Consider the following 24217-nt stretch of genomic DNA (forward strand, 5'->3'; position numbering starts at 1 on the left):
GACATTTTACCATTTCATGAAAGATACTTTGAATTTGATGGCAGCAACACATCTCAAAAAAGTAGAGACAGGGTCATGTTTACCATCGTGTAACATCCCCTCTTCTTTTAACAACAGTCTGTAAACATCTGGGAGGTGAGGAGACCAGTTGATGGAGTTTTGTGAGAGGAATGTTGTCCCATTCTTGTCTGATTCCAGCTGCTCAAAAGTCCTAGACCTTCGCTGGATTTTTTTCTTTTCTTATGCTCCAAATGTTTTCTGTCGGTGAAAGGTCTGGACTGCAGGCAGGCCAGTTCAGCACCCAGACTCTTCTCCTGTGAAGCCATGCTGTTGTGATGGATGTGGTTTATCATTGTCTTGCTGAAACATGTGAGGCTTCCTCTGACAGAGACGTTGTTTGGATGGGAGCATATGTTGCTCTAAAAGCTCTCTCCTCAGCATTGATAGTTCCTTTCCAGATGTTAGAGCTGCCCACGCCATAGGCACTAATGCAACCCCATACCATCAGAGATGCAGGCTTTAGATCTGAGCCAGGAGAACAAGCTGGATGCTCCCTCTCTTCTTTCCTTTGCAGGACCCTTCATCCAAGGTTTCCAAAAAAAGAATTTCAAATGTTGATTCATCTGCCCACAGAACAGTTTTCCATGTCTCCTCAGTCCATGTTAAATGAGCTTTGGTCCAGAGAAGAAAGCAGTGTTTCTGGATCCTGTTGGCTTCTTCTCTCCATGATCCAGCTTTAACTGTTATTTGTGGATGGCACGGCCAACTGCGTTGACAGTCAGTGATTTCTGGAAGTGTTCCTGCGCCCATGCAGCGGTTTCAGTACAGAATCATGTCTGTTTTCAATGCGGTGGCTCCTGAGGGCCCAGAAGATCCCCAGCATCCAATACTGACCTTCAGCCTTGTCCCTTGCTCACATTCATTCTCTGAATCTTTGATGATATTATGGTCTGTAGATGGTGGGATGGTCAAAGTCTTCACAATTTTACGGAGGACCATTTTTCTGAAATTATTCCAGGTTTAGATACTTTTTGTTGCAGATTGGTGAACCTCTGCCCATCTTTACTTCTGAGACTCTGCCTCTCTGAAATGCTCCTCTTATACCCAGTCGTGTTACTGCCCTGTTGACAGTTAACCTAATTGGTTCCAGAAGTCTCCTCCAGCTGTAGCACTTACTTTTTCAGCCTTTTCTTGCCCTGTCCCTACTTTTTTCGGATGTGTTGCTGCCATCAAATTCAAAATGAGCAAATATTTTTCATGAAATGTTAAAATGTCTCAGTCTCAACATCTGATATGTTGTTTATGTTCCATTGTAAATCAAATATGGGTTTATGAGATTTGACCATCATTGACTTCTGGTTTTATTTACATTTTACACAGCGCCCCAGCTTTTTTGGAATAGAGGTAGTATTTAACAGATGTTTGTGTGCTTATTAAACAGTCATTCACTCATGTATTGTAGCCTATCGTATTTGCTGGTATACACTTCATTAAACGTGGTACCTTTCCATTGTCGAGGCTGACAGACAGCAGATAACACCTGTGTGTTTATACCAGAGAGCTCTTTTCTACTTTTGTGTGCATAGGAGGGAAACTTTAAACCAGTGCCAATGAAGTTTGAGGTGTGGCCACTCTTCAGATCCTACAGACTCTTTGAAGTAGTCCTGAGGTGTGAGGAATTAGAGAACAGAGCAGGGAAAAGTGAAAGGAGCGGCTGCAGATCTCATTTTTATCTGTTCAGGGACTACAGCAGAAAAATCTCTGCTAGCTAGCATTACTGTTGGATCTGTGAGTGGACATTCATACAACTGTCTACATGTGAGATTAATGTTTGAAATCTTATCCAACCATATTAATCTGTAAATTTGAAAGAACTGTTTTGAGGAACAGAAGATGACTGCCAACCCGGTAAGTGATCATTGATTTTTTACTCTTATTAGTTTACACTAAAATACCAGCATTAAAAATAGCTAAAAAATACTGGCTATGACTATCCTACATTCATGTTTGAGCTAACTTCATTTTTGTCTGGCCAACATAAATGTTTATAAGGGGAGAACAGTTGTGAAGTCTGCTCTGAATATCTATGCTCTACCACTAGTATCTGGACTCTACTACTTGGAAACTTCCTCCCTGCAGCAGTGCAGATGTGAAGCCTCAGTATGTTCATCATCTGACTCCAAATCCCCCTCCTGAGATCAGCAGCTCCATCCCCAAACACAAAGGTAGTCTGCTCACATTTTCCCTGACCAAGAAATAGAGCAGCTTTAATTTAAATGTAAAAATAAGACGTTTTTTATATAAAAGAGTGTTTTATATGGCTGTGTGCATCAGTGGTTCATCTGTTAATGAAATACTGATGAAAATTAATAGTTAAATGTGACATTTTTTATCTGTTACACATGAAGTGAAATATTTTGAGCGTTTTTTTATTGTAATCTTGATGATAGTGGCTTACAGTCCTTAAAAACCCTGAAGCCAGTATCACTGACTCTGACTAAAATAAACACACCAGCATGGCATCCCAGATCATCATGGCTGTGGAAACTGAAAACACTGGACTTAAAGCATCTTGGATTGTGTGCCTCTACACCAGGGGGGTCAAACTCAATCATAGCAGGGGCTGGATTCTGGATTTAGGTCTAACCTGAGGGTCTAACAGGGTCAACATTCAACCATAAACTATTAACATCATTTTCAGCAGTAATAAAATATGAAAAAACAGCACTGATGATAAATAATTTGGAAATTTCAAAAGCAAAAATGATAAGTTTAAAGGCTCAAATCTTGGAAAAAAAATCCAATTTGTTAGTTCAAAAGATCAGAACATGATACTAAAAACAGAAAAACGTTTTAAAGAGCAAATATACTAGGAGAAATTTGAAATCATAAGTTTGAAAGGTGGAAATATGAAATCAATTTTTAAATCAAGAGTTTAAGAGTCAAAATATGACTTAAATTTTAAATTGTGAGTCTGATAGTTCAAAATATGGAATTAAAAGTGAAAATTAGGAGCTGAAAATGTCAAAATATGAGCTAGAATTTAAAATGAAAAAAGTTAAAAATTCAAAATTGAGAGTGTTAAAGGTCAAAATATGGTATAAAAAGTAAAAATTATTAATTTAAAATGGCAAAATATGAGAAAAAAAAATTCAAATCATATGTTTAAAAGTCAAAATATGGGATTAAAAAGCCAATGTAACGAGTTGAAAAGGTCAAAATATGACTTAAAGTTGAAAATTGGGACTCTAAAAGATATAAATGTGACATATAAAGTCCAGCTATGATATGCTGGAGGAAATCTGCAGACCTCATTCTGGTGGGCCAGTTAATATACAGATATGATATGATCTTGGGGCCCAGATATAATCGTTCACAGGTCAGATTTGGCCCCTGGGCTGAGTGCTGGTGAACTACTGGGGAGTTGAGAACTTAAAATGATCTTTCCTCACTGAAAACAGAAGAGTATGGCTCTCCAACCAGATTGTTTAGGTGAAGTCACATGATAATAAAGAGGCCATCATGTGTGGTCAAAACCAAACATTGGGCTTGTTTCATGTTGTTGAAGAGTTTAAACATCCTCATTTAACTTTTATTAGTATTATTATTTTACTCAATATTTGATGTTTATTTTTGAACTATAACAAAGAACAACATTCCCCCAAAAATGAATAAAAAAAGCACAAGAGCACATAAAAGCTACTGAATGACAGTAACTTCAGTAAATATAAGTAGTAACTTTCCACCCCTGATTAAACACATATACATGTATTATATGGAAAATAGTCTGTAATTTTGGTTTTAAGAAAAAAAGATTCATTTAATAACTGTGGTTTCTCATGTTGAAGATGCAGATAACACTAAAATATTCGTTAAGTAAATGGATAAAATTGAAAGCTAATTTGAACAAAATCTGGCTCTTATACTACAGAAATTTTCTTTTTTGTTTTTTAAAGTTAGTATCAAATGACATTTTCTTAAATACAAATATGTAGTCATAGGATTTTATACAATATTTACAGTTCTTTATACAGGAAAAAAATCATCCGGACAGGAAGAGTAATTATTGAGCAGCTTCATAAATGAGCGTGGAGTCACAGTGTCTGTGTGTTTCTCTCCTCAGATGTCAGACAGAAGTGTGTGAACTTCACTGTGGCTGCTGTGATCAGCCTGCTGCTGCTCCTCCTGCTGGCTGGGATCCTCCTCGGTTACTACTGTGAGTGCAGATTTAAAACCCAGAAGCTCACACAGATTAGCAATGATGAGGATTTGACCTTAAATACACGACTATACAGCATCAACTGCACTGATTTCCTCTTTGTCCTCCTGTATCCCAGACTCCTCTGCCTGTATTCATGGGATTCAGTGTGGGGATGGGGGCTGTGTGTGGGAGTCTCAGTGGTGTGATGGAGTGATGGACTGTCCTGCAGGCCAGGATGAGGCTAACTGTGGTAAATATCTCCATAATCCCAGAGTGATCCAAAGATAGACACAGCTACAGTGACGTGAAAAAGTATTGGCCCCCTTTCTGATTCCTGAGTTTTTGCATATTTATCACACTTAAATGTTTCGGATCATCAAACCAATTCTTATATTTTACAAAGACAACCCAAGTAAATACAAAATGCACTTTCTGAGTGATGATTTCTTTTTTTTAAAAATCCAAACCTATCTGTCCCTGTGTTAAAAAGTAATTCCCTCCCTTGTTAAATCATGAGTTAACTGTGATTAACCACAGTTCTTGGAAAGCTGAGTTCAGTTTCTCTGGCCACACCCAGGCCTGATTACCTCCAGATTAGCTGAATGTAGAAATCCCTTAAATAGAAGCTGTCAGACAAAGTGAAGTAGGCTACAAGATCTCAGAAAGAAACACATCACGCCACCATCCAAAGAAGCTCAAGAACACATGAGAAACAAAGTGATTGAAATCTATCAGTCTGGAAGAGGTTACAATTTTTTTCAAGGCTTTGGGACTCCAGAGAACCACAGTCAGAGCCATTATCCACAAATGGAGAAAACTGGGAACAGTGGTGAACCTTCTCAGGAGTGGTCGACCAACCAAAATGACTCCAAGAGTGCAATAATGACTCATCCAGGAGGTCACAGAAGAGCCCAGAACCACACCCAAAGACCTGCAGGCCTCACTGGCCTCAGTTAAGGTCAGAGTTCATGATTCAACCATCAGAAAGACTCTGGGCAACAATGGCATCATGGGAGAGTTCCAAGGTCAAAACCACTGCTGACAAAAAAGAACACAAAGGCTCATCTCACATTTGACTAAAAACATCCTGATGATCCCCAAGACTTTTGGAAAAATATTCTGTGGACTGACCAGACAGAAGCTGAACTTTCTGGAAGGTGTGCGGCCCGTTCCATCTGGAGTAAAAACACAGCATTTGTTAAAAAGAATATCATTTCAACAGTCAAACATGATGGTGGCAGTGTGATGGTCTGGGGCTGCTTTGCTGCTACAGGATCTGGACCACTTGCTGTGATTGATAGAACCATGAATTCTGCTGTCTACCAGAAAATCCTGAAGGCTAACATCCGGCCATCAGTTCATGACCTCAAGCTCAAGCACTCTTGGGTTATGCAGCAGGACAACGATCAGAAACACACCAGCAAGTCCACCTCTGAATGGATCAGAATAAACAAAATGAAGGTTCTGGAGTGGCTAAGTCAAAGTCTGGACTTAAATCCAACCGAGATGCTGTGGTGTGACCTTAAACTGGCAGTTCATGCTGGAAAACCCTCCAATATGGCTGAGTTAAAACAATTCTGTAAAGAAGAGTGGGACAACATTCCTCCACAGTGATGAGAAAGACTCATCAGCAGTTATCACAAACGCTTGATTTCAGTTATTGCTGCCAAGGATGGAACAACCAGGTATTAGGTTCAGGGGGCAATTACTTTTTCACACAGGGACAGATAGGTTTGGATTTTTCCCCCCTTGAAAAGTTAAATAATCATTCAGAAACTGCATTTTGTATTTACTTGTGTTGTCTTTGTGAAATATAAAAATTGGTTTGATGATCCGAAACATTTAAGTGTGATAAATAAGCAAAAAACTCAGAAATCAGAAAGGGTGCAAATACTTTTTCACGGCACTGTACTTTCACAGACTGAGGAAACTTCTTACATAAAGTACTCCATCTGAGTTTGTTCTCCATGGTTCAGTACAATGGTTTTAAACTGGTTGCACTGGTCAAGCCCCAGGGCAACCAAAATTTTCTAAAATATGCAATGAAAACTGATGCAGGTTGGTCCTTACATGGAGGAAAACATATAACTGAACAAAGACAGAGGACAAAACAAACATGTTTAAAAAGTGAGTCATAAAAGCCCAGAGAGCATGCATGCATTTAGTTTTTTATTCTATATCAATCAATCCTATAATAACAGGTCAAATTTGTTTTTCCCTACAAATGAACTAATAACCATGGCAAATCCATCTTTGTTATCCTAAAATAATGCAAGATCCTGAAGAAAAAAATATGTTTTTCAAAAAAAATCTGAGTAAAAATAAGACATGGATGCCTGTGTAGTGCTTCCATACATCATAGACTTTTCGCTATAGTCGTTTTTGTCACGCAAACATGCAACCTTTCCCAAAAGGTTTAGTTTTCCTTTTTCTTATTGACAGCATAAAAAGTCAAATTTATACAGAAACTTCAAGTGGAAAACTCTTTATGATAGCATCTAAGCATTAAAACTGCCCCTCCATAGTTCTCTCTGGTTTCCGTTGGCTGTGCTCCTCTCTGCCCCTTCTTTACATGTTGTTTTGTTTTGTTTAACCTCTGGTGGTCAGTGAGGGTGCATGGTTCCAGTTTCCTGCTCCAAATCTACTCAACTCAGAGTAAAACCTGGAGAACCGTCTGCTCTCAGGGCTGGAGTGACGTAGCGGGCAGAGCAAGCTGCAGACAGATTGGATTCAGCAGGTCAGACTCACACTGTTTCTCTGATATCTGAGATATTACAGTTTGTATGTCATATCAGTCAGTTAATCTTTAAATGCATGGAATCATAATATTATAAAGTGTTATGTCAAGATATTTCACAAAAAAGGCATTTCTAGAACCAGACTCATGATGGTCTGTTGAAGCTGTGTTGGGGAGAGATTGGTAGAGACAAACAAACTGTAAGTTTAACAATAAGCTAGTTTTCTTCTATGAGGCAAAAAGCAGAAATAATGGTAACAGTATATGAAGTATTAGACTGACCATCCTTATTCTATTTTGCAATTACTTTGATCATGAAAAAGGGAGGTAATTATAGCCGTTAAAGCAGAGCAGCTCTAAAATGAACTTCATCATCTTAGCAGCTAATGCTAATATTTCAATGTTCACTCTCTTATATCAGGTGTGGATGGAACTGCTACATCTTCATATATTATATATGTATATACACTATATTGCCTAAAGTATTCACTCACCCATCCAAGTAATGTAAATCAGGTGTTCCAGTCACTTCCATGTCCACAGGTGTATAAAATCATCACCTAGGCATGCAGACTGTTTCTACAAACATTAGTGAAAGAATGGCTCGCTCTCAGGAGCTCAGTGAATTCCAGCGTGGTACTGTGATAGGATGCCACCTGTGCAACAAGTCCAGTGGTGAAATTTCCTGGCTCCTAAATATTCCACAGTCAGCTGTCAGTGGTATTATAACAAAGTGGAAGCCATTGGGAACGAAGGCAACTCATGTGGCCTTCAGATTAGCTCAAGAACAGTGGTAGAGAGCTTCATGAATGGGTTTCCATGGCTGAGCAGCTGTACCCAAGCCATACATCACCAAGTGCAATGCAAAGCATGGGATGCAATGGTGTAAAGCACGCCGCCACTGGACTCTAGAGCAGTGGAGACACATTCTCTGGAGTGATGAATCGCACTTTTCCATCTGGCAATCTGATGGACCAGCCTGGGTTTGGCGGTTGCCAGGAGAACAGTACTAGTCTGACTGCATTGTGCCAAGTGTAAAGTTTGGTGGAGGGGGGATTATGGTGTGGGCTTGTTTTTCAGGAGCTGGGCTTGGCCCCTTAGTTCCAGTCAAAAGAACTCTGAATGCTTCAGCATACCAAGAGATTCTGGACAATTCCATGCTCCCAACTTTGTGGGAACGGTTTGGGGATGGCCCCTTCCTGTTCCAACATGACTGTGCACCAGTGCACAAAGCAAGGTCCATAAAGACATGGAGGAGAGAGTTTGGTGTGGATCAACTTGACTGGCCTGCACAGAGTCCTGACCTCAACCCCATAGAACACCTTTGGGATGAATTAGAGCGGAGACTGAGAGCCAGGCCTTCTGGTCCAACATCAGTGTGTGACCTCACAAATACGATTCTGGAAGAATGGTCAAAAATTCCCATAAACACACTCCTAAACCTTGTGGAAAGCCTTCCCTGAAGAGTTGAAGCTGTTATAGCGGCAAAAGGTGGACCCACGTCAGATTAAACCCTCTGGATTAAGAATGGGATGTCACTGAAGTTCATATGTGAGTCAAGGCAGGTGAGCAAATACTTTTGGCAATATAGTTTACATACACCATCATTAGGGACATATCCAAAAACATGGAAGATTGGATTTATGATGAGACCAACCATGAATTTATCTTATTCATTGCTGTTGCTCTGCTTGTTTTGTTCCTTTCTCCATCCCCCTCTTCTCTCTCTCTTTGCTAACCCCTGCCCCGTCTCAATCCCAGCACAGCTTCAGCAGAAGGCTGGGACGTTTCTTCCTTTCCACTGTAACGTGACTAAATGTTGCTTAGTGCTGAGCTTTGGTGGTTAATGTTGGGTTTTCTAATAAAATAAAGACTACAAACTAAAATCTGCCTTTTCTTAAGTGTCTTGAGATAACTTTGGTTCTTAATTGGTGATATAAACATAAAGCTTGATTGATTGATTAATTGATACATTCATTTCAGCATTTATAATAATGATGATAGAGGATTTTCCTTACTGTGCTTGGCAGGAACACATATTTTAAATCAGGCCAACAGCAGACTGACTCTACAGATGGTTTCCTGAGCGTCAAGTCGAACTTTAACCCTGAAGCATCTTTACTGCAGCAGCTGGCCCTCAGGTTAGTGAGAAGGTCACACTGCAAAGCTGAATAAATGTGGATCCTCTTACACCTCTTTGTTTTCTTTTTTTGTAGTAATACCTGTCCAAACAACAGTGCGGTGACTTTGTTCTGTACCGGTAAGTGCTTACACAACCAGGGTCAGTTTTGATCATTCAGAGACCCCAGGCAGAGACCGCTACGAGGGTTTCCCCATGTAGCCAAAAGCAGTCATGGCAATGTTTTGAAAGCACTGTAAAATCCATTATAAAAGTTCTTCCTGTATAAAAGCTGCAGTCTGTTTGTTGGTAGTGGTAGATCTTTGAGGCATGTTAAGCCATTTAGCACCATCAAAAAAGCCTTATTATGAAATAAAAATGAAGCTGTTGGACTCCCTGTTGGGATTCGGGAATGGCCCAACAGGCTTTTTTTGTAGGTGTGGTCATGATGCATCTGCAGACCCAAGATCATCCACCTTACATGACTGGTCTGTGAGGAAAAAGTCACACAGAGATATTTATTTGGCCTAAAGGGGGCGCTGTGACAATGTGATGAAACAGATGCATGAATGGATAGTATGAACATCTCTGTTAAGTTTGGTGATGATCGTCAAAAGCACTGAAAAGTTTTCTGGGATAACTCAAACGAAACAGTAGAAAAGGAGTTGACAGCTTTAGCCACTGGTAACAGCCCGCCACATGGTGAAAACTCCAGCTTTTGATAACTTTTTATCTCCAGAATATCAGGAAAAAAAATCTCTGATGAAATCCCTTTGACTAGTTTGTTCAAATGTGAAAGTTGTGAATTGTGCAAAAACACCGATGTTTGGACAAAAATTGTTTCCTGTATTTAGAGCAGTGGTTCTCAACATTGGGCCTGGACCCCCCTGGGGGTTGTGAGACACTGAGAGGGGGTCTCCAGATGCTTTACAAAGAACTAAGAATATTCTTTAATCACTTTTTTTTTTTTTTTTAATATTTATTTTTGTGCCTTTATTAGATAGAGGAGGATGGTGGATAGAGTCAGAAACAGGGTCAAGGGTGGGGGAGAGACATGCGGTAAAGGGCCTCAGGCTGGATTCGAACCCCACAGTGGTACCACCCACGTACATGGGGAGTGCCTTTAACCACTAGGCCACCTGCTCTTCTTTGATCACTTTTTAACACCAATTAAAACACATTTTTTCCTCTTAAACCCATTTTTGTCCATTTTAAACCCCTTCCATCACTTTTTTCTGCCTATTGTTGCCTCTATCAACCACTTTTTACACTCTTTTTTGCCCATTCAAATCACAGTTAACCCATTTTTGCCTGTTTGTATCCATTTTTCTTCCTAGTCCACCTTATTTCCACCAATTTAGTGCACTTAAAAGCCAATTCAGCCACTTTTTAATCCTCTTTATCACTTTTTGTGCTCATTATTGCCACTTTAACCCATTTTTGGTTATTTTTTCCATTTTAATCTAATTTTTGCCATTTTTAACTTATTTGTTTTCTTTAAAAATCCAATTTCATCACCTTTTCCAACATTTTTCCCATTATTAACCCATTTTTACTCATTTTAACCCATTTTAAAGAAGGCCATTTACTACACAAATGAATAATTGAAGAAATTTGTTTGTTGATGAGAGTGGTTATTATTCAGGTCAAATATAAAATACGGTTTCCACAGCTGAACTTCACAATGGACCATGGTTTTGCTGACCTCCCTGGACCCCCAGTTTGGCTGGGTCCCAGAAACCTCCCCCTTTATCTCTCCTTATGGATGGCCTTGTCTGCACACAGCTATTCTTGAATGTTCTGGTGGTGTTCAAACTCCTTCAGGTACAGCGGGGGTCCCCAGTCTCTGGTACCTTTATTTTGGGGGTCGCAGGCTGAAAAGGATGAGAACCACTGTTTTAGAGGATGGTCCCAGGACTTTTTTTGTCTTGTCTTGATACCTGTAGCTCTCACGCAGTCCTCTAAGTGATATTTGGGGAAATTGATTTACACAAAGCCAGTAGAATGTGTAAATTACCACTGGGGACAATTTTCTGGAAGTTTTTTTCTTGAGTTTTTAGCATTTAAAAGCTCCCAAATTAGCAGTTTATTTGATAGAATAATATTAATTCCTTCAGTTTCAATAGGGTCCTTGCTCCAAGGTCTGCTTGGGCCCTACAAGTAAAGTATTTATAATGTTTTGTACATGCATGTGTTGTTTCAGTCTCATATTGTGGTGTCTTATCAAAAGATATTACCCGGGGTTTGCTTTGTCATTAGCCTCTGGTGGGACCCCATCTTGCAACATTCCTGGAAAAGCACATTTATGACACCAGACAACATTACAAGACAAATCCGAGTTTAAAATTCACTCCATTGAACTTTCACTCCTCTCTTTCAGTTACTTCACCTCTTTTTACCCATCCTCTTGTAAAAGCTGTGCCCTAGTAAACACATCTCCTCTAACATTAGTGTTTTTTTCTGTAGATTGTGGGCATGGGGTAAACTCCAGCAGAGCTGGGGGTCAGTCTGCCTCTCCAGGAGCCTGGCCCTGGCAGGTCAGTCTGCAGGTTGCAGGCTCTCATCGCTGTGGAGGAGCTGTCATCTCCCCCTACTGGATAGTTACTGCAGCGCACTGTGTGGCCAGGTGAGAACTTGGGTTTTATTATATTTTCTAAAGCAGTGGTTGTCAACCTTTTCAGCCCATGACCCCCAAAATCAAGGTCCAAGAGACCAGGGACCCCCACTGTACCTGAAGGTGGTTGAACACAGTTATGCACAATTTGGAATAGTCGTGTGTAGACAAGGCCATCCATAAAGGGGGTAAATGGGAGAGCTTTCTGGTGCCCAGCCAACCAGGGGGCCCATGGAGGTCAGCAAAACCATGGTCCATTGTGAAGTTAAGCTGTGATATCCATATTTATATTTAACTTGAAAAAATAAACACTCTTATCAAAGAAAAAATGTGTTTTTTGATAATTTGTGTTGTAAATAGCCTTCTCAAACATGTAAATCCCTTTCGTAAAAGAAAAAGAATTAAAATGGTTTAAAAATGGCTACATTGGGTTAATAATGGCAAAAAATGCTGGGAAAGTTGGTGAAATTGGATTTTAAAAGTAGCAGAAATGGGTTAGAAATGGCAAAATTAGATACAATGGCAAGAAAATAGGTTTAAGTGGCAAAAATGGGCATAAATAGTGGTAAAAGGGAGTTGAAAAGTGGCTGAAATGGTTTTAAATGGGCAAAAATTGGTGGACATTGATGAAAAATTGATATAAACTGGCAAAAAAGGGTTAACTTTTGGCAGAAGTTGGTTAAACTAGCAAAAATGGGCATATCAAATGCTGAAATGTGGTTAAAATGGGAAAAATGGGCATAAAAGTGGTTAATAGTAGCAATATTGGGTCAACCGAGGCAACATTAAGTTTAAATGGCAAGAATTGGTTCAGAAGTGGCAAAAAACAGGCAGAAAAAAGTGGTGGAAATAGTTTAAAATGGACAAAAATAAGTGTAAAATAGCAAAAAAAAAAGGTGTAAAGTGGCAACAGTGTTATTTAAAAAATGTTCTTAGTCTTTTTTTAGGGCATCTGGAGACCCCCTCTCGGTGTCTCGTGACCCCCAAGGGGGTCCAGACCCCAAGGTTGGGAAGCACTGTTCTAAAGCAGTGGTTGTGTTTCGATCCAGCTGAAATCAGTTCACTCTGCTGGTTCTGTGTGCCTGCAGGGTCTCCAGTCCTGCAGACTGGGCGGTGTATGCTGGGGTTGTGGATCCACTGGGAACTCTGTTTAACCCCTCCTACTCTGTGAGCCACATCATAGCTCATGAAGGCCACATCAGCCAATCACGCAAGAATGATATCGCTCTGATGAGGCTGTCTGAACCTCTGGACTACACAGGTGATTAGAGACACATTTACATACACACACACACACATGCAAAACATTTTACACCAGTCCATCTGAACTCATGCTGAATATAATGAGGTACTTTTCTCATTTTAACTTCTCTTATTGAGATAAATCTGCAGATAAAACAAAAAAAAAAACATGGGTCGGTTAAGGTAAGAAATATCAAGATATATCAGTGAATTTTTAAACATGATACAGGGTTAGACAATACAAGCTGTAATGTAGCTCTGGTTCCCCTCATTTCTCTGATCTTTGCTGAGATGTTTCTGCACCTTGGTTGGAGTCCACCTGTGGTGAATTAAACTGATTTGACCTGATTCGGAAAGGCACACCTCTCTATAGAAGGCCTCACAGCTGACACTGATATCAGAGCAAAAACCAGGCCATGAGGTCAGAGGAACTGCCTGCAGAGCTCAGAGACAGGAAAAACAATTCTGCTGCTCTGAAGGTTCCCAATAACAGAATTCTCACATGGAGGAAGTTTGGATCAACCAGGAATCTACCAAGACCTGATCCCCTGCAGCTTTGTGTTCACAAGGAGGTTTTTGCAAACTTCAAGCAAGTTTTTATGTTTTTGCACAAAGGAGAGACTCCCTGTCTACCCAGTCTGCCATCAAGCCCAGGTCAGTGGAGGTCTGCAGAGATGGTTGTCCTTCTGGAACTTTGTCCCATCTCCACTCAGGATCTCTGGAGCTCAGTCACCATCAGGTTCTTGGTCACGGCACATCTTCCCTGATTGCTCAGTTTGGCCAGGCGATCAGCTTTTGGAAGAGTCTGGTTGTGCCAAACTTCTTCCATTTGAGAATTCTGGAGGCTGCTGTGCATTTCAGAAATGAGGATTCCCGAAGATAAAGACTTCAGCTGACGCAGGTCTGTTGGCCCTGCCTAAAACTTCACAAATGTTTTCATGTACACGCAGTCTTTCTCACAGAGTTTGATGGGCCCCTGACAAACCCAGAGAACGGGTCCTTGATTGATGACGTCAGTGCACGTGTGTTGGATCATTAGCGTTGGTGTTAGCATCCTGGCTAACAGTTCCCTCATGAGATGAAAAGTCAATCAGTGGGTTCTGATGTTGAAATTATTCATTTACGATACTTTTAAACTGCTCTTTCCATCTATGATTGCCACTTGTCACCACTTTGAGTCAATTTTTTGCCCCTTTTTGGCATTTTCTGCCACTTTTTGCCCATATCTGCAAAATCATTTGCAACTTTTACCTACTTTAGCTGTCCTTTGCCTTTTTTGCCCATTTTTAATTGTTTTTGCCCATGTTGCCACTTTTTTGCCTCTTTTGTTCCATTTTTGTCTCTTTTCAACCATTTTTTTTTTATTTCAGCTTTTTGCCCTTTTTTCCACATTTTTCTGTCAATTTACAGTCATTTTTCCCCTTTTTGCTCATTTCTACAACTTTTTGTTGAACATTTTTCATTCACATTTGCTGCCTTTAATCCATTTATGCCACTTTTACCCATTTCACTAATAAAAAAGTAATGTGTTTTATGAAAAGGGGTTTACATTTTGAAAAGGTTATATGGTGCTGCAGCATAAATAAAAAATGTGAGGGGTTATTATTCAGGTAAAACAAATAAATGACAGTTTAACTTTAAATTAGACCGTGGTTTAGCTGACCTCCATGGGCTCCCAGTTTAGCCTGGCCCCAGAAAGCTCTCCTCTTTTATCCTCCCTTATAAGCGGCCTTGCCTTGTATCCAGGCAGATATTTACGACTACATTTCAGAGGAATCTTCATGTCTGCTTATGTTGATATTTAACATCAACAATTTTCCCTTTTAACATAGAACTTTTTTTTTCTCTTCTCTAGTCTCGACCAACGTTGCACCTGTGTGCCTCCCTAATGTTGGTCTGAACATCACGGATGGCCAGGAAGGCTGGATAACACGGTTTTATGGGACTGGAGGTGAGACATGTTTAATGAAATTATGGACAACAACAGAATTGTTATTTCAGGTGTTAATGCAGATATTAGGCTTTCTTTAGAACACTGCAATGTTCAGTTGTTTTGTCACAGCTTGTACTGTCAGTTCTTTACCTCTAGATGGCGCTCATGGGCTTTATATTTTCATGGTGGGATCTGCTTCTTTCTCCGTGCAGTGGACACAAACATACTGTTAAAATAAGAGAAACTGAACAGGAGAAGGTGTTTATTTAAATGGATCACTAAAATATCTTACAGACTCCGGCTCTTTGTCCCTGATGGAGGCTCCGGTCTCTCTTATTGACACAGCAGACTGTAACAACTCCACGTCTTACAGCGGCAGAATATCAGAGGACATGGTGTGTGTCAGAGAGGAGACAGCAGGCAGCACATGTTGGGTAAGACTCACTTTCTGTGATCTTTAATAACAAACAAACAGTCCACATCCTGTACAAATATTGGCTTGAAATTACATGTTAGAGAGCCAGATATATAAACACCCAAAAACGCTGGGGCGCTGTGTAATATGAACTTAAAAATAGAAGTCAATGATTGTCAAATCTCATAAACCCATATTTTATTCACAGTAGAACAAAAACAACAATGAAGATGTTGAATCTGAAACATTTTACCATTTCATTGAAAATATTAGCTCATTTTGAAATTAATGGCAGCAACACATCTCAAAAAAGAAGGGACAGGGCCATGTTTACCATTGTGTAGCATCCCCTCTGCTTTTAACAACAGTCTGGGATAGACTAGTTGCTGGAGTTTTGAGAGAGGAATGTTGTCCCATTCTTGTCTGATGTAGGATTCTAGCTGCTCAACAGTCCTGGGTCTTCTTTGCTGGATTTTTCCTTTTATAATGTTCCTAATTGCTTTCTGTTGGTGAAAGGTCTGAACTGTAGGCAGACCAGTTCAGGACCTGGACTAGAAGCCATGCTGTTGTGATGGATGTGGTATGTGGTTTAGCATTGTGTTGCTTAAATAGTCAAGGCCCTCCCTGAAGGAGACGTCTGGATGGGAGCCATAGGCATAATGCAACCCCATACCATCAGAGATGCAGGCTTTAGAACTTCAGCTTTTGATTGATCTGACCACAGAACAGTATTCCACTTTTCTTCGGTCCATGTTAATGAGCTTTGGTCAAGAGAAGACGGCGGTGTTTTGTTTATCGTGTTCACATATGGCTTCTTCTCTCCATGATCCAGCTTTAACTGTCATTTGTGGATGGAACATGTTAAAAGACGATGATTTCAGGAAGTGTTCCTGAGCCCATGCAGTGGTTTCCAGTACAAATTCATGCCTGTTTTAATGCAGTGGCCCCTGAGGGCCCAGAGACCACCAGCATCCAATTTAACCATCAGCCTTGTCCCTTGCTCACAGAGATTTTTCCAGATTCTTTGAATCTTTTGATGATTTTATGGACTGTAAACGGTGGGGTAACCAAAGTCTTCAAAATTTTACACTGAGGTACATGAAAATGCTCCAGATGTTTTCTTTTTTTTTCTTCTTTTTTTTCCTTTTTATCTCAGATCGGTGAACCTCTGTCCATCCTAACTTCTGAGAGACTCTGCCTCTCTTAAATGCTCCTTTAATACCCAGTCATCATGTACCTGACCTGTTGACCTGTTAACATAATTATTTGCAAAATGCTCCTCCAGCTATTTTTCATTAGTACCACTTACTTTTCCAGCCTTTTCTTGCCCTGTCCCAACTTTTCTGAGATGTGTTGCTGACATCAAATTCAGAATAAGCTAATATTTTTCATGAAAAGGTAAAATGTCTCAGTTTCAACACCTGATATGTTGTTTATGTTCTACTGTGAAGAAAATATGGGATTATGACAGTGATCCTCAGCTGGTGGCCCAGACCCCACATTAGATTAAATTAAGAAATTATGACGGTGAAAACAAATGCATTCCATTGTTTGTTTTTTCATTTTAAAGTTTAAATAAAAAAACCTTTGTTCTCAGGACTCATCAAATAAGAAGCATGCAGTTATAGTAAGTGTATACCCATCAGTTCATTCTTAATTAATTCTGGCATTTTTTGTTTTTTTTTGCATCACTTTTTCCATCTTATCGCTCATTAAGAGTGTAAAAAAAGATCTGTTTCCTGCATGCGTTTTTTGGCCAATCACAATACAGCGTATTGGCATCAAACTCAGTGATAGGCAACACAAGAGCTTCAGAAATATGTCCCCAAAATATCCCAATCGCCCCCTTGTGGCTGGCTGCAGGATAGGAAAATAAAGGCTACAACAATCCCTTAATTTTGAGAGAAAATAATATTACAGCAAGAATATTTTATTTAGATCAAAATATTGATTTTATTTTAGTTTATTCGAATGCCTGTCCCCTACAGTATTTGTCAAGAAAAATGTGTCTTTTGTACAAATGTAGTTGATGATCATTGACAATCATTACATTTTGTTTTTGTTTACATTTTACACAGTGCCCCAACTTTTTTGGAATAGGGGTTGATGTTCTGGTACATCTTGAGTGTCTTAGCTGCAGAATCTGTTATCCTAAAATAAAAGTAAAGATAACCATCAGAAAGTCTTTATTGAGGGAATGGTTTCATAACCAGAGCTTTGTAAAGTCCTTCTGTTCCTGAGTGAATCTGGATCACTGTTGTGTAACTCACTTTGAAGTCAAACAGACCAGCACTGTATTATGTTCATGGTAACACTGTTCAACAAACAGCCCCACTTTGGTGCTTCACTAAACGGCTCTTTTTTATAGACCAGAGTCCTTGAAGGACCTTAAAGGCTCCTCAGTCTGAAGGACTAATTTTAGGTCTGAATGTGGGAATCTGATCAGTGTGAAAATCAGGGGTTACAGTTCATTAAAAACACATTGCTCAGATTGGTGTGTTAATGTTTTCCCCAGGCGGACGGCGGCAGCCCTCTGGTGTTCCTGAAGGACGGAGTATGGTGGCTCATAGGGGACAGCATCTGGGGGCAAGACTGCACAGAGCGTAACAGACCGGCTGTTTATGGCAGAATTAATTTTTTCCTAGACTGGATCTTCCAGCAGATGAAGGTAATAGAAGAGAGGACTAAAGGTCTAAAGTAGGTTAGCATACCTGGTTCCTACTAGGAGAGATGGTTTCTATGATAGTTGGAGTTTACTTGTCTATTATTATCTCTGCTGAGCTGAAGGCTGGAGGCCATCTCAGAATATCAGAACATTCTGGAAAAGTACCAAATTCAGACATGTTCCAGATTCATAATACATACAGAGAAATATTTCACACCATTCTTGTTTTAATCTTGAGCTCATGAAAACTACTAATCCATTATCTCAGAAAATTCAGTAAGACCAATAGAAAAAAAGATCCATGATGCAGAAATGTCTAACTTCTGAAAAGTATGGTCATTTATGCTCTCAGGATTTGTTGGGCCTGCTCCTGCATGAATTACTGCTTCAACCCCCGGGCGACCTGAGCATTTCTTTGGAAAGGTTTTCTAATTTCCCCAAATTATTTTAGATAAGAAGGTTCTGGTAAGTTAAAACAACAGCTTCTCTTTGAACTGGAATTTCTTGGAAATTTTCCTCCCCAAAATCCACACAATTCCCTAAAATAAAAAAGTGCCTTAAATTTCTGTAAAAATTCTCCAACACATTTGAAAGTATCCTATAAAAACACCCCAATATTTTTTAAAATAATCCTTAAGTCTTTCAGTGAATTTGATTATATTACCTGAACATTCCAATAAAACTTTCACCCAAAAATCCCATGAAAGTTCCCAAACATTTTCAAGCAAATCCCCCAAGAGTTTCATTAAAAAACATTCAAACGCAAGAGTTCCATGAAAATGACAGAAATATCCAAAAATTCCAAAAATATTCCAGAAAAATTCCAGAAAAGTTCAAAGGATACTGCTATATTCCCAATCCAACCCCAAAAACTTGCAAAGCAATGTCCTTAATGAGAAATGCAAAAAAAAAAAAAAAAAATCTTCCAATTAAATTCACACAAAAATACTTGACCATTTGTAAAAAAAACAATTTCCCAAAAAAAATCCAAACAGCAAATTATTCCAGCATTTCAAGGCAAATTACTTAACATTCTGGAGAGTTATCCCAAGCATTCTGATAGCAGCAATTATTACTCTAATGAGGCGTAGTATGGAGGCGATCAGCCTGTGGTCCTGCTGGGGTGTTATGAAGCCCAGGATGCTCCGATAGCAGCCTTCAGCTTGACTGTACTGTTGAGGTTAGACCGGATGGCTCCCATCATACCCAGTAATACCAGGGTCAGTAAACCAGTGTCTGGTAGTTCTGGCTTCACTTTGGGCAGGTGAAAAGGAAATCAGAATCTCCATGAAGGGCTCTAAAATCTCCTGGTAGACAGCTGACGGCGAGGACCAGTGTACCAGCAGCAGCAGGTGACATGGAGCCCAAACCATCACTGACTTTGGAGACTGGAAACACTGGACTTCCCTAGGATACTAGGCCTCTCAGATCTTCCTCCAGACTCTGGGATCCTGATCTCAGTATTTACTTTAATCTGTAATGTACTTTAGACCACCTCCTCAAAGTCCTGTTTTCAACAAGTCCAGATTCAGAGCAGCGGTCAGGAGCGTCTGACTGTTGATGAGCTTCATTGAGATTCTGATTTCATTTTCCAGCAGGACTCTGCTCAAGGTTAAACTACTAGTAACTGGTTTCCTAGCCACGGTATTACTTTTGCCTCCATGCCACACCACACTGATGCAGAAGGAGCCCCAACCAAGTACTGAATGCATAAATGAATGTTTTTATGAAAGCTGACAATTCTGTATTAGAAACCCTTTCATTTATGGGTACTATTTATATTCTAAAATTGGCAGAACCCCAGATTTGTGATTTTCATGAACCCCAAGATGAAATGATCAAGATTAAAACAAAAACAAATGTCAGAAATATTTAAATTTATGTCTAATAAATCAATAATAAATGAAAGTTTCAATTTATTTGTTAAAATTCTGGAGTGAGAAAAAAACTTTCTCATGATATCCTGATTATTTTTTGATGAACCTGTACTTTACTGAGCCAGTAAAATAAAAATACTTGCATTCTGTTATATAACATAAAATGGGTTATCATGTAGAATACTAAAAATATGATTTTTAAATACTCTATAATCATACTCATCAAAATAAAAACCATGGGGTGGATCCACTGAGATCTTTTGTGCCGTTAATAACACAGACTTGCCAGGTTTGCACCTTGTCTACTAAAGAATTTGCACTAATGCCATACAGGTGCAAACATTCAGCTTGTTTCGCCAAATGCCAAGTGGCACATCACTCACTGACTGCACTTCAATCACCAACACCAGGATGGCAGAATGATACAGAAAAAAAAGGAAATATGCTTTTATTTTTTACCCAGAACTCGTTCTGGCATAAACTGGCATGCCAGATGGATTTCTTTTACACATCCATCTAGAAAACCACTCACAGACGGCGTTCGGGAAATGGCAGAGCCTTTGAAAAAAACTCAGAGGGTGATTGGATGAACGTTCTGTCTGTCACATACGGGCCAATCAGAGCAACAAAACACGTGATGTAGCCGCTACCAAAGCGTAAACTCCATAGAGAACTGCATAACACAAACCATGGTGACTGCAGACATGTCAGTACACGACTTTGGTGATTGGTCAGTTTAGCTGAGAGAAGTCATTAAACTTCCTGCTCCTCAAATACTTCAGCTCACAGGTTTTTTAAACGAATATTACTGCTTGTTGAGCAAAGTTTATCTTGGGATACGTGGCAACAACTGAATAAGGTGGAGAGAGGATAAGTGTCAGTTTAATACCTGGTTTCATTTGGTGTTAATGTGCGCCATTGTAACTGCCTGTATCAGTCAGTGCTGGTCTGTGTAGATTAGTTGCGTTCTCTAATGAGACTTATTTGTCTGAGAGGAGCCATTTTGGACCAATTTTGGAACACTCCTCATTTCCATACATGTAAATGGGACAGGGTGCTGTTTGACCGGCTGGGCATGTTGTGTGTAGTTAGCATGGATTTCTCCTTTGATTTAACTGTTTTACAGCAAAAAAAAAAAAAAAAAAGTGCAAAAAGTCAAATTATTGTTGAGTGGCTCTGCCTCTAACTCTTTTCATATTTGTACCAAAGTGAGGCAGTGGCTTTCACAGAGACTATAGACCAGTGATCATCAACTGGCGGCCCGGGGGCCAAATCAGGCCCACCACAGCTTCTCATCCGGCCCCCAGAAGATTTTTAAAGTCCCAAAATGTGCAGAGGATGTTATGGTATTTAGGGTATGTTTTTTCCAAAAACTCCCTATAGCAGTTTAAACACTGGCTTAATGTTTGATCCATTGTACAGAAATCCATCCATCAATCTTAGTCCATAGTCCATTCTTGATTAAAATGGCCATTTTCCCTGTCAACTTTCCACTCCATGCATTTTCATAGTTCAATTTTTCCCTCCAGAGGACCACAGCAATAGACTGGTTTCCCACCTGTTTTCCCCTCCAATCACAACACAGCATTTTAGCATCACACCCAGAGATGGACAACATGCAAGCCCCAGAAATATGCTGCCAAAATATCCCACTGCCCCCTAGTGGCAGTTTTAGTTTAGGCGACTGGGGCTGATCTCCCTGCTGACAGCAGAAATGATGTACATTTATTAAGGAAAAACAAGAACTGAATAATTATGTTAGTGGGGCCAAAATATTTAGTTAAATTGAGTTTTTGGGAAGTCCAGCTTCTTTGGTGTCTTCCAAGAAAAAGCTGGCCCTTGTACAAATGTAGTTGATGATCCATGCTATCAACGGTGTTAAACATTCAGTATTGTTAGCCTCATGGCAGAACTGCATAAGTCATGTTTTAAGGTGTTCAGAAAAATAAGGCATCAGCAGCGTTAGGAGAGTAGAGATATCACAATTTGGCCAAAAACTGACTTAAGCAATTTTTCTATGTGGCTAACAATATGCTATGGGGTTTTTCTTGATGTTAAAAGCTTCACAAAACACAAATAATGTGCAAAAAATGACACAAATTTGTTTTTCTGTTAACAGAAGCATCAAGATGACTGACGGCGAGCCCACAGCTGACCTGTCTGGGGTGTACATTTATGATTTCAGCTCATTTTCAGAGAATATTTTTTAATGAATGTCTCAACAGTGTCTTCATCACCTTCATGACTCTTTTCTTACTGATACAACCTTCATACCTACTGATACAGTTTTATTGTTTATATCACTGCTGCAGACTCTGGTCTCATATAAGAACCATGCTTTCATGCAGTATCTTTAGAACAGTTTTTGTTTCATTTATTGTTATTACTATAATAAAAAGTCTTTACTTATGTCTGCAAAATGTCAGTTTCAATTTGAACTCACCAAGGCCCTTCAGTTCAAATATCTAATCAGCCAATCACATTGCTGCAGTCAGTGCATTCAGGCCTGTAGACATGGTCAGGAACTGAGGTTCAAACGAGCACCAGAATGGGGAAGAGACGGGATTTAAATGACTTTAAATGTGTCATGCTTGTTGGTCGTCGTTGTTCACAGATTCTGACACTAGCACACATGAGGCAGCAGAAATCCAGACTCCTCAGACCAGGGCTTGTTTTTTTGGTCCTCAGTCTCCATGTTTTTTTGAGCCTGTGTGAATCTTAGCCTCAGTTTACTATTCTTAGCTGACAGACATGGGACCAGGGTTGGAATTTACCATACCGGCCGCTGTGGCTGGTGGATTCAGAAACCTGCCAGGAACAAGTGTTTCCTACCAGCCTCTCTATCCTAACAAGCAGCATTATACAATAAGATATCGTATAATAATAATAAAGACAGGGGTGTCAAACTCAAGGCCTGGGGGCCAAATCTGGCTCGTGGTACAGTAATATCCGGCCCGCAAGATCATAGCATATTTCCATTAAAACTGGCCCTCCAGTATGAGGTCTGCAGATTTTCACCAGTATAAAAATGTAAACTTAACCTTGATGATTTCAAATATCCTTGTTAAAGTCATCAAAATCTGAAAAGTCAAGAGTGAAAATCAAGAGGAAAAGAAAAAAGGAATATTGGAGAAGAAAAATTGTGCTTTAATTTCATGTTTCTGAAAATTATGACTCAAACTTGTGGTTTTGACTTTTAATTCCATACTTTAACCTTTTCAAAATATGATTTTTACTTTTTATATCATATTTTGACCTTTCAGAGTCACAGTTTTAGAGGTTTTGTCATATTTTGACCTTTTTAAAATTATTATTTCACTTTTCTTCCTCATATTTTGACCATTTCAACCCCTAACTTTGGCTGTGTAATCCCATATTTTTACATTTTAGTCTCCTAGTTTAAAATTTTAAGTTATATTTTGACTTTTCAATTGATGATTTTGAATTTTATCTGATATTTTGACTTTCCAAACTCATGAATTTTACTTAGAAACACAATTTTTGCATTTTAATTCTGTGTTTTGACCTTTTATCTCACTTTTTTTAAATGATTTTCTTAAGCTTTAAACTTGTGGTTTTGACTTGAATTTCAAAATGACTTAATACCAGTGCTTTTTCCATATTTTATTACTGGTGAACATTTACAGGGTTAAATGTTGACCCTGTTTGGCCCTCAGGTTAGACCTAAATCCAGAATCTGACCCCTGCTGTGATTGAGTTTGGCACCCCTGGCTTATAGTTTCCAAGTCATAGGCTTTTAATAAAAGAGAGCTGGTGCATAAATGAGCCAGACTGTCTCTTATTTTAACTAAGTTTTTTGTCCTGTTCTCAACCATGCAGACATTTGCTGTCTTTCCAAAAGGAGCCCTGTAAATCCATAGGCATTTTCATGCTAGAATTTGATCTTTTGTGCACAATCTCTGCAGTGTCACACTAAAATTCAGGCTTTGTTAAATGACACTGGACTTGCAACAAGCAAGATATTGGTTCAAACACGCTTTCAGCAGATATACTAGTTAGAGTGGAGAACTACTCTCAATGACAGTGAGTCGAACCATCCTGGCACACAGCTGCCTGTAAACATTTGACAGCAGCTCACACACGGGGAGGAGGAGGTGGGGCTTTTGGTCAGAGGGAACAAGCACACATAAGGGGTTTAATTTATGCTGTTTATTGTAACAAATACTTTTATTTACCTGTTCCAGTGGAGCAAACTCACCTGACACTGCTCAAAGGTGCCTGCTGGTGGCAGGGGCTAAAGTCCTACCCAGGATGGGACTCAGTGTGGTCTTCAAGGTTTGACATGCTGAGCATTCAGAGCTGCTTCTCAAGAACAGAAAAGTCAGAGAATGGGGAATGATTTGCAGGAAATGCATGCATTAAATCATCTTTGTTCCCCTTTTGATGCTCAGTT

General features: G+C 39.5%; 1 protein-coding gene across 1 annotated transcript; it reads left to right on the forward strand.

The window, feature by feature from the left end:
• Positions 1-1884: 1884 nt before the first annotated feature.
• Positions 1885-22212, forward strand: LOC121523647 (transmembrane protease serine 2-like). Its single transcript, XM_041808587.1, has 13 exons — positions 1885-1908; positions 2102-2225; positions 4124-4216; positions 4338-4451; positions 6809-6938; positions 8969-9079; positions 9155-9198; positions 11524-11683; positions 12760-12932; positions 14769-14864; positions 15141-15280; positions 17777-17929; positions 21923-22212. Exons 1-13 carry the CDS (start codon positions 1894-1896, stop codon positions 21938-21940), a joined length of 1371 nt encoding a protein of 456 aa, XP_041664521.1. The 5' UTR covers positions 1885-1893; the 3' UTR covers positions 21941-22212.
• Positions 22213-24217: the final 2005 nt, after the last annotated feature.

Source organism: Cheilinus undulatus, linkage group 2 (assembly GCF_018320785.1).
Source record: "Cheilinus undulatus linkage group 2, ASM1832078v1, whole genome shotgun sequence".
Classification (NCBI taxonomy): domain Eukaryota; kingdom Metazoa; phylum Chordata; class Actinopteri; order Labriformes; family Labridae; genus Cheilinus; species Cheilinus undulatus.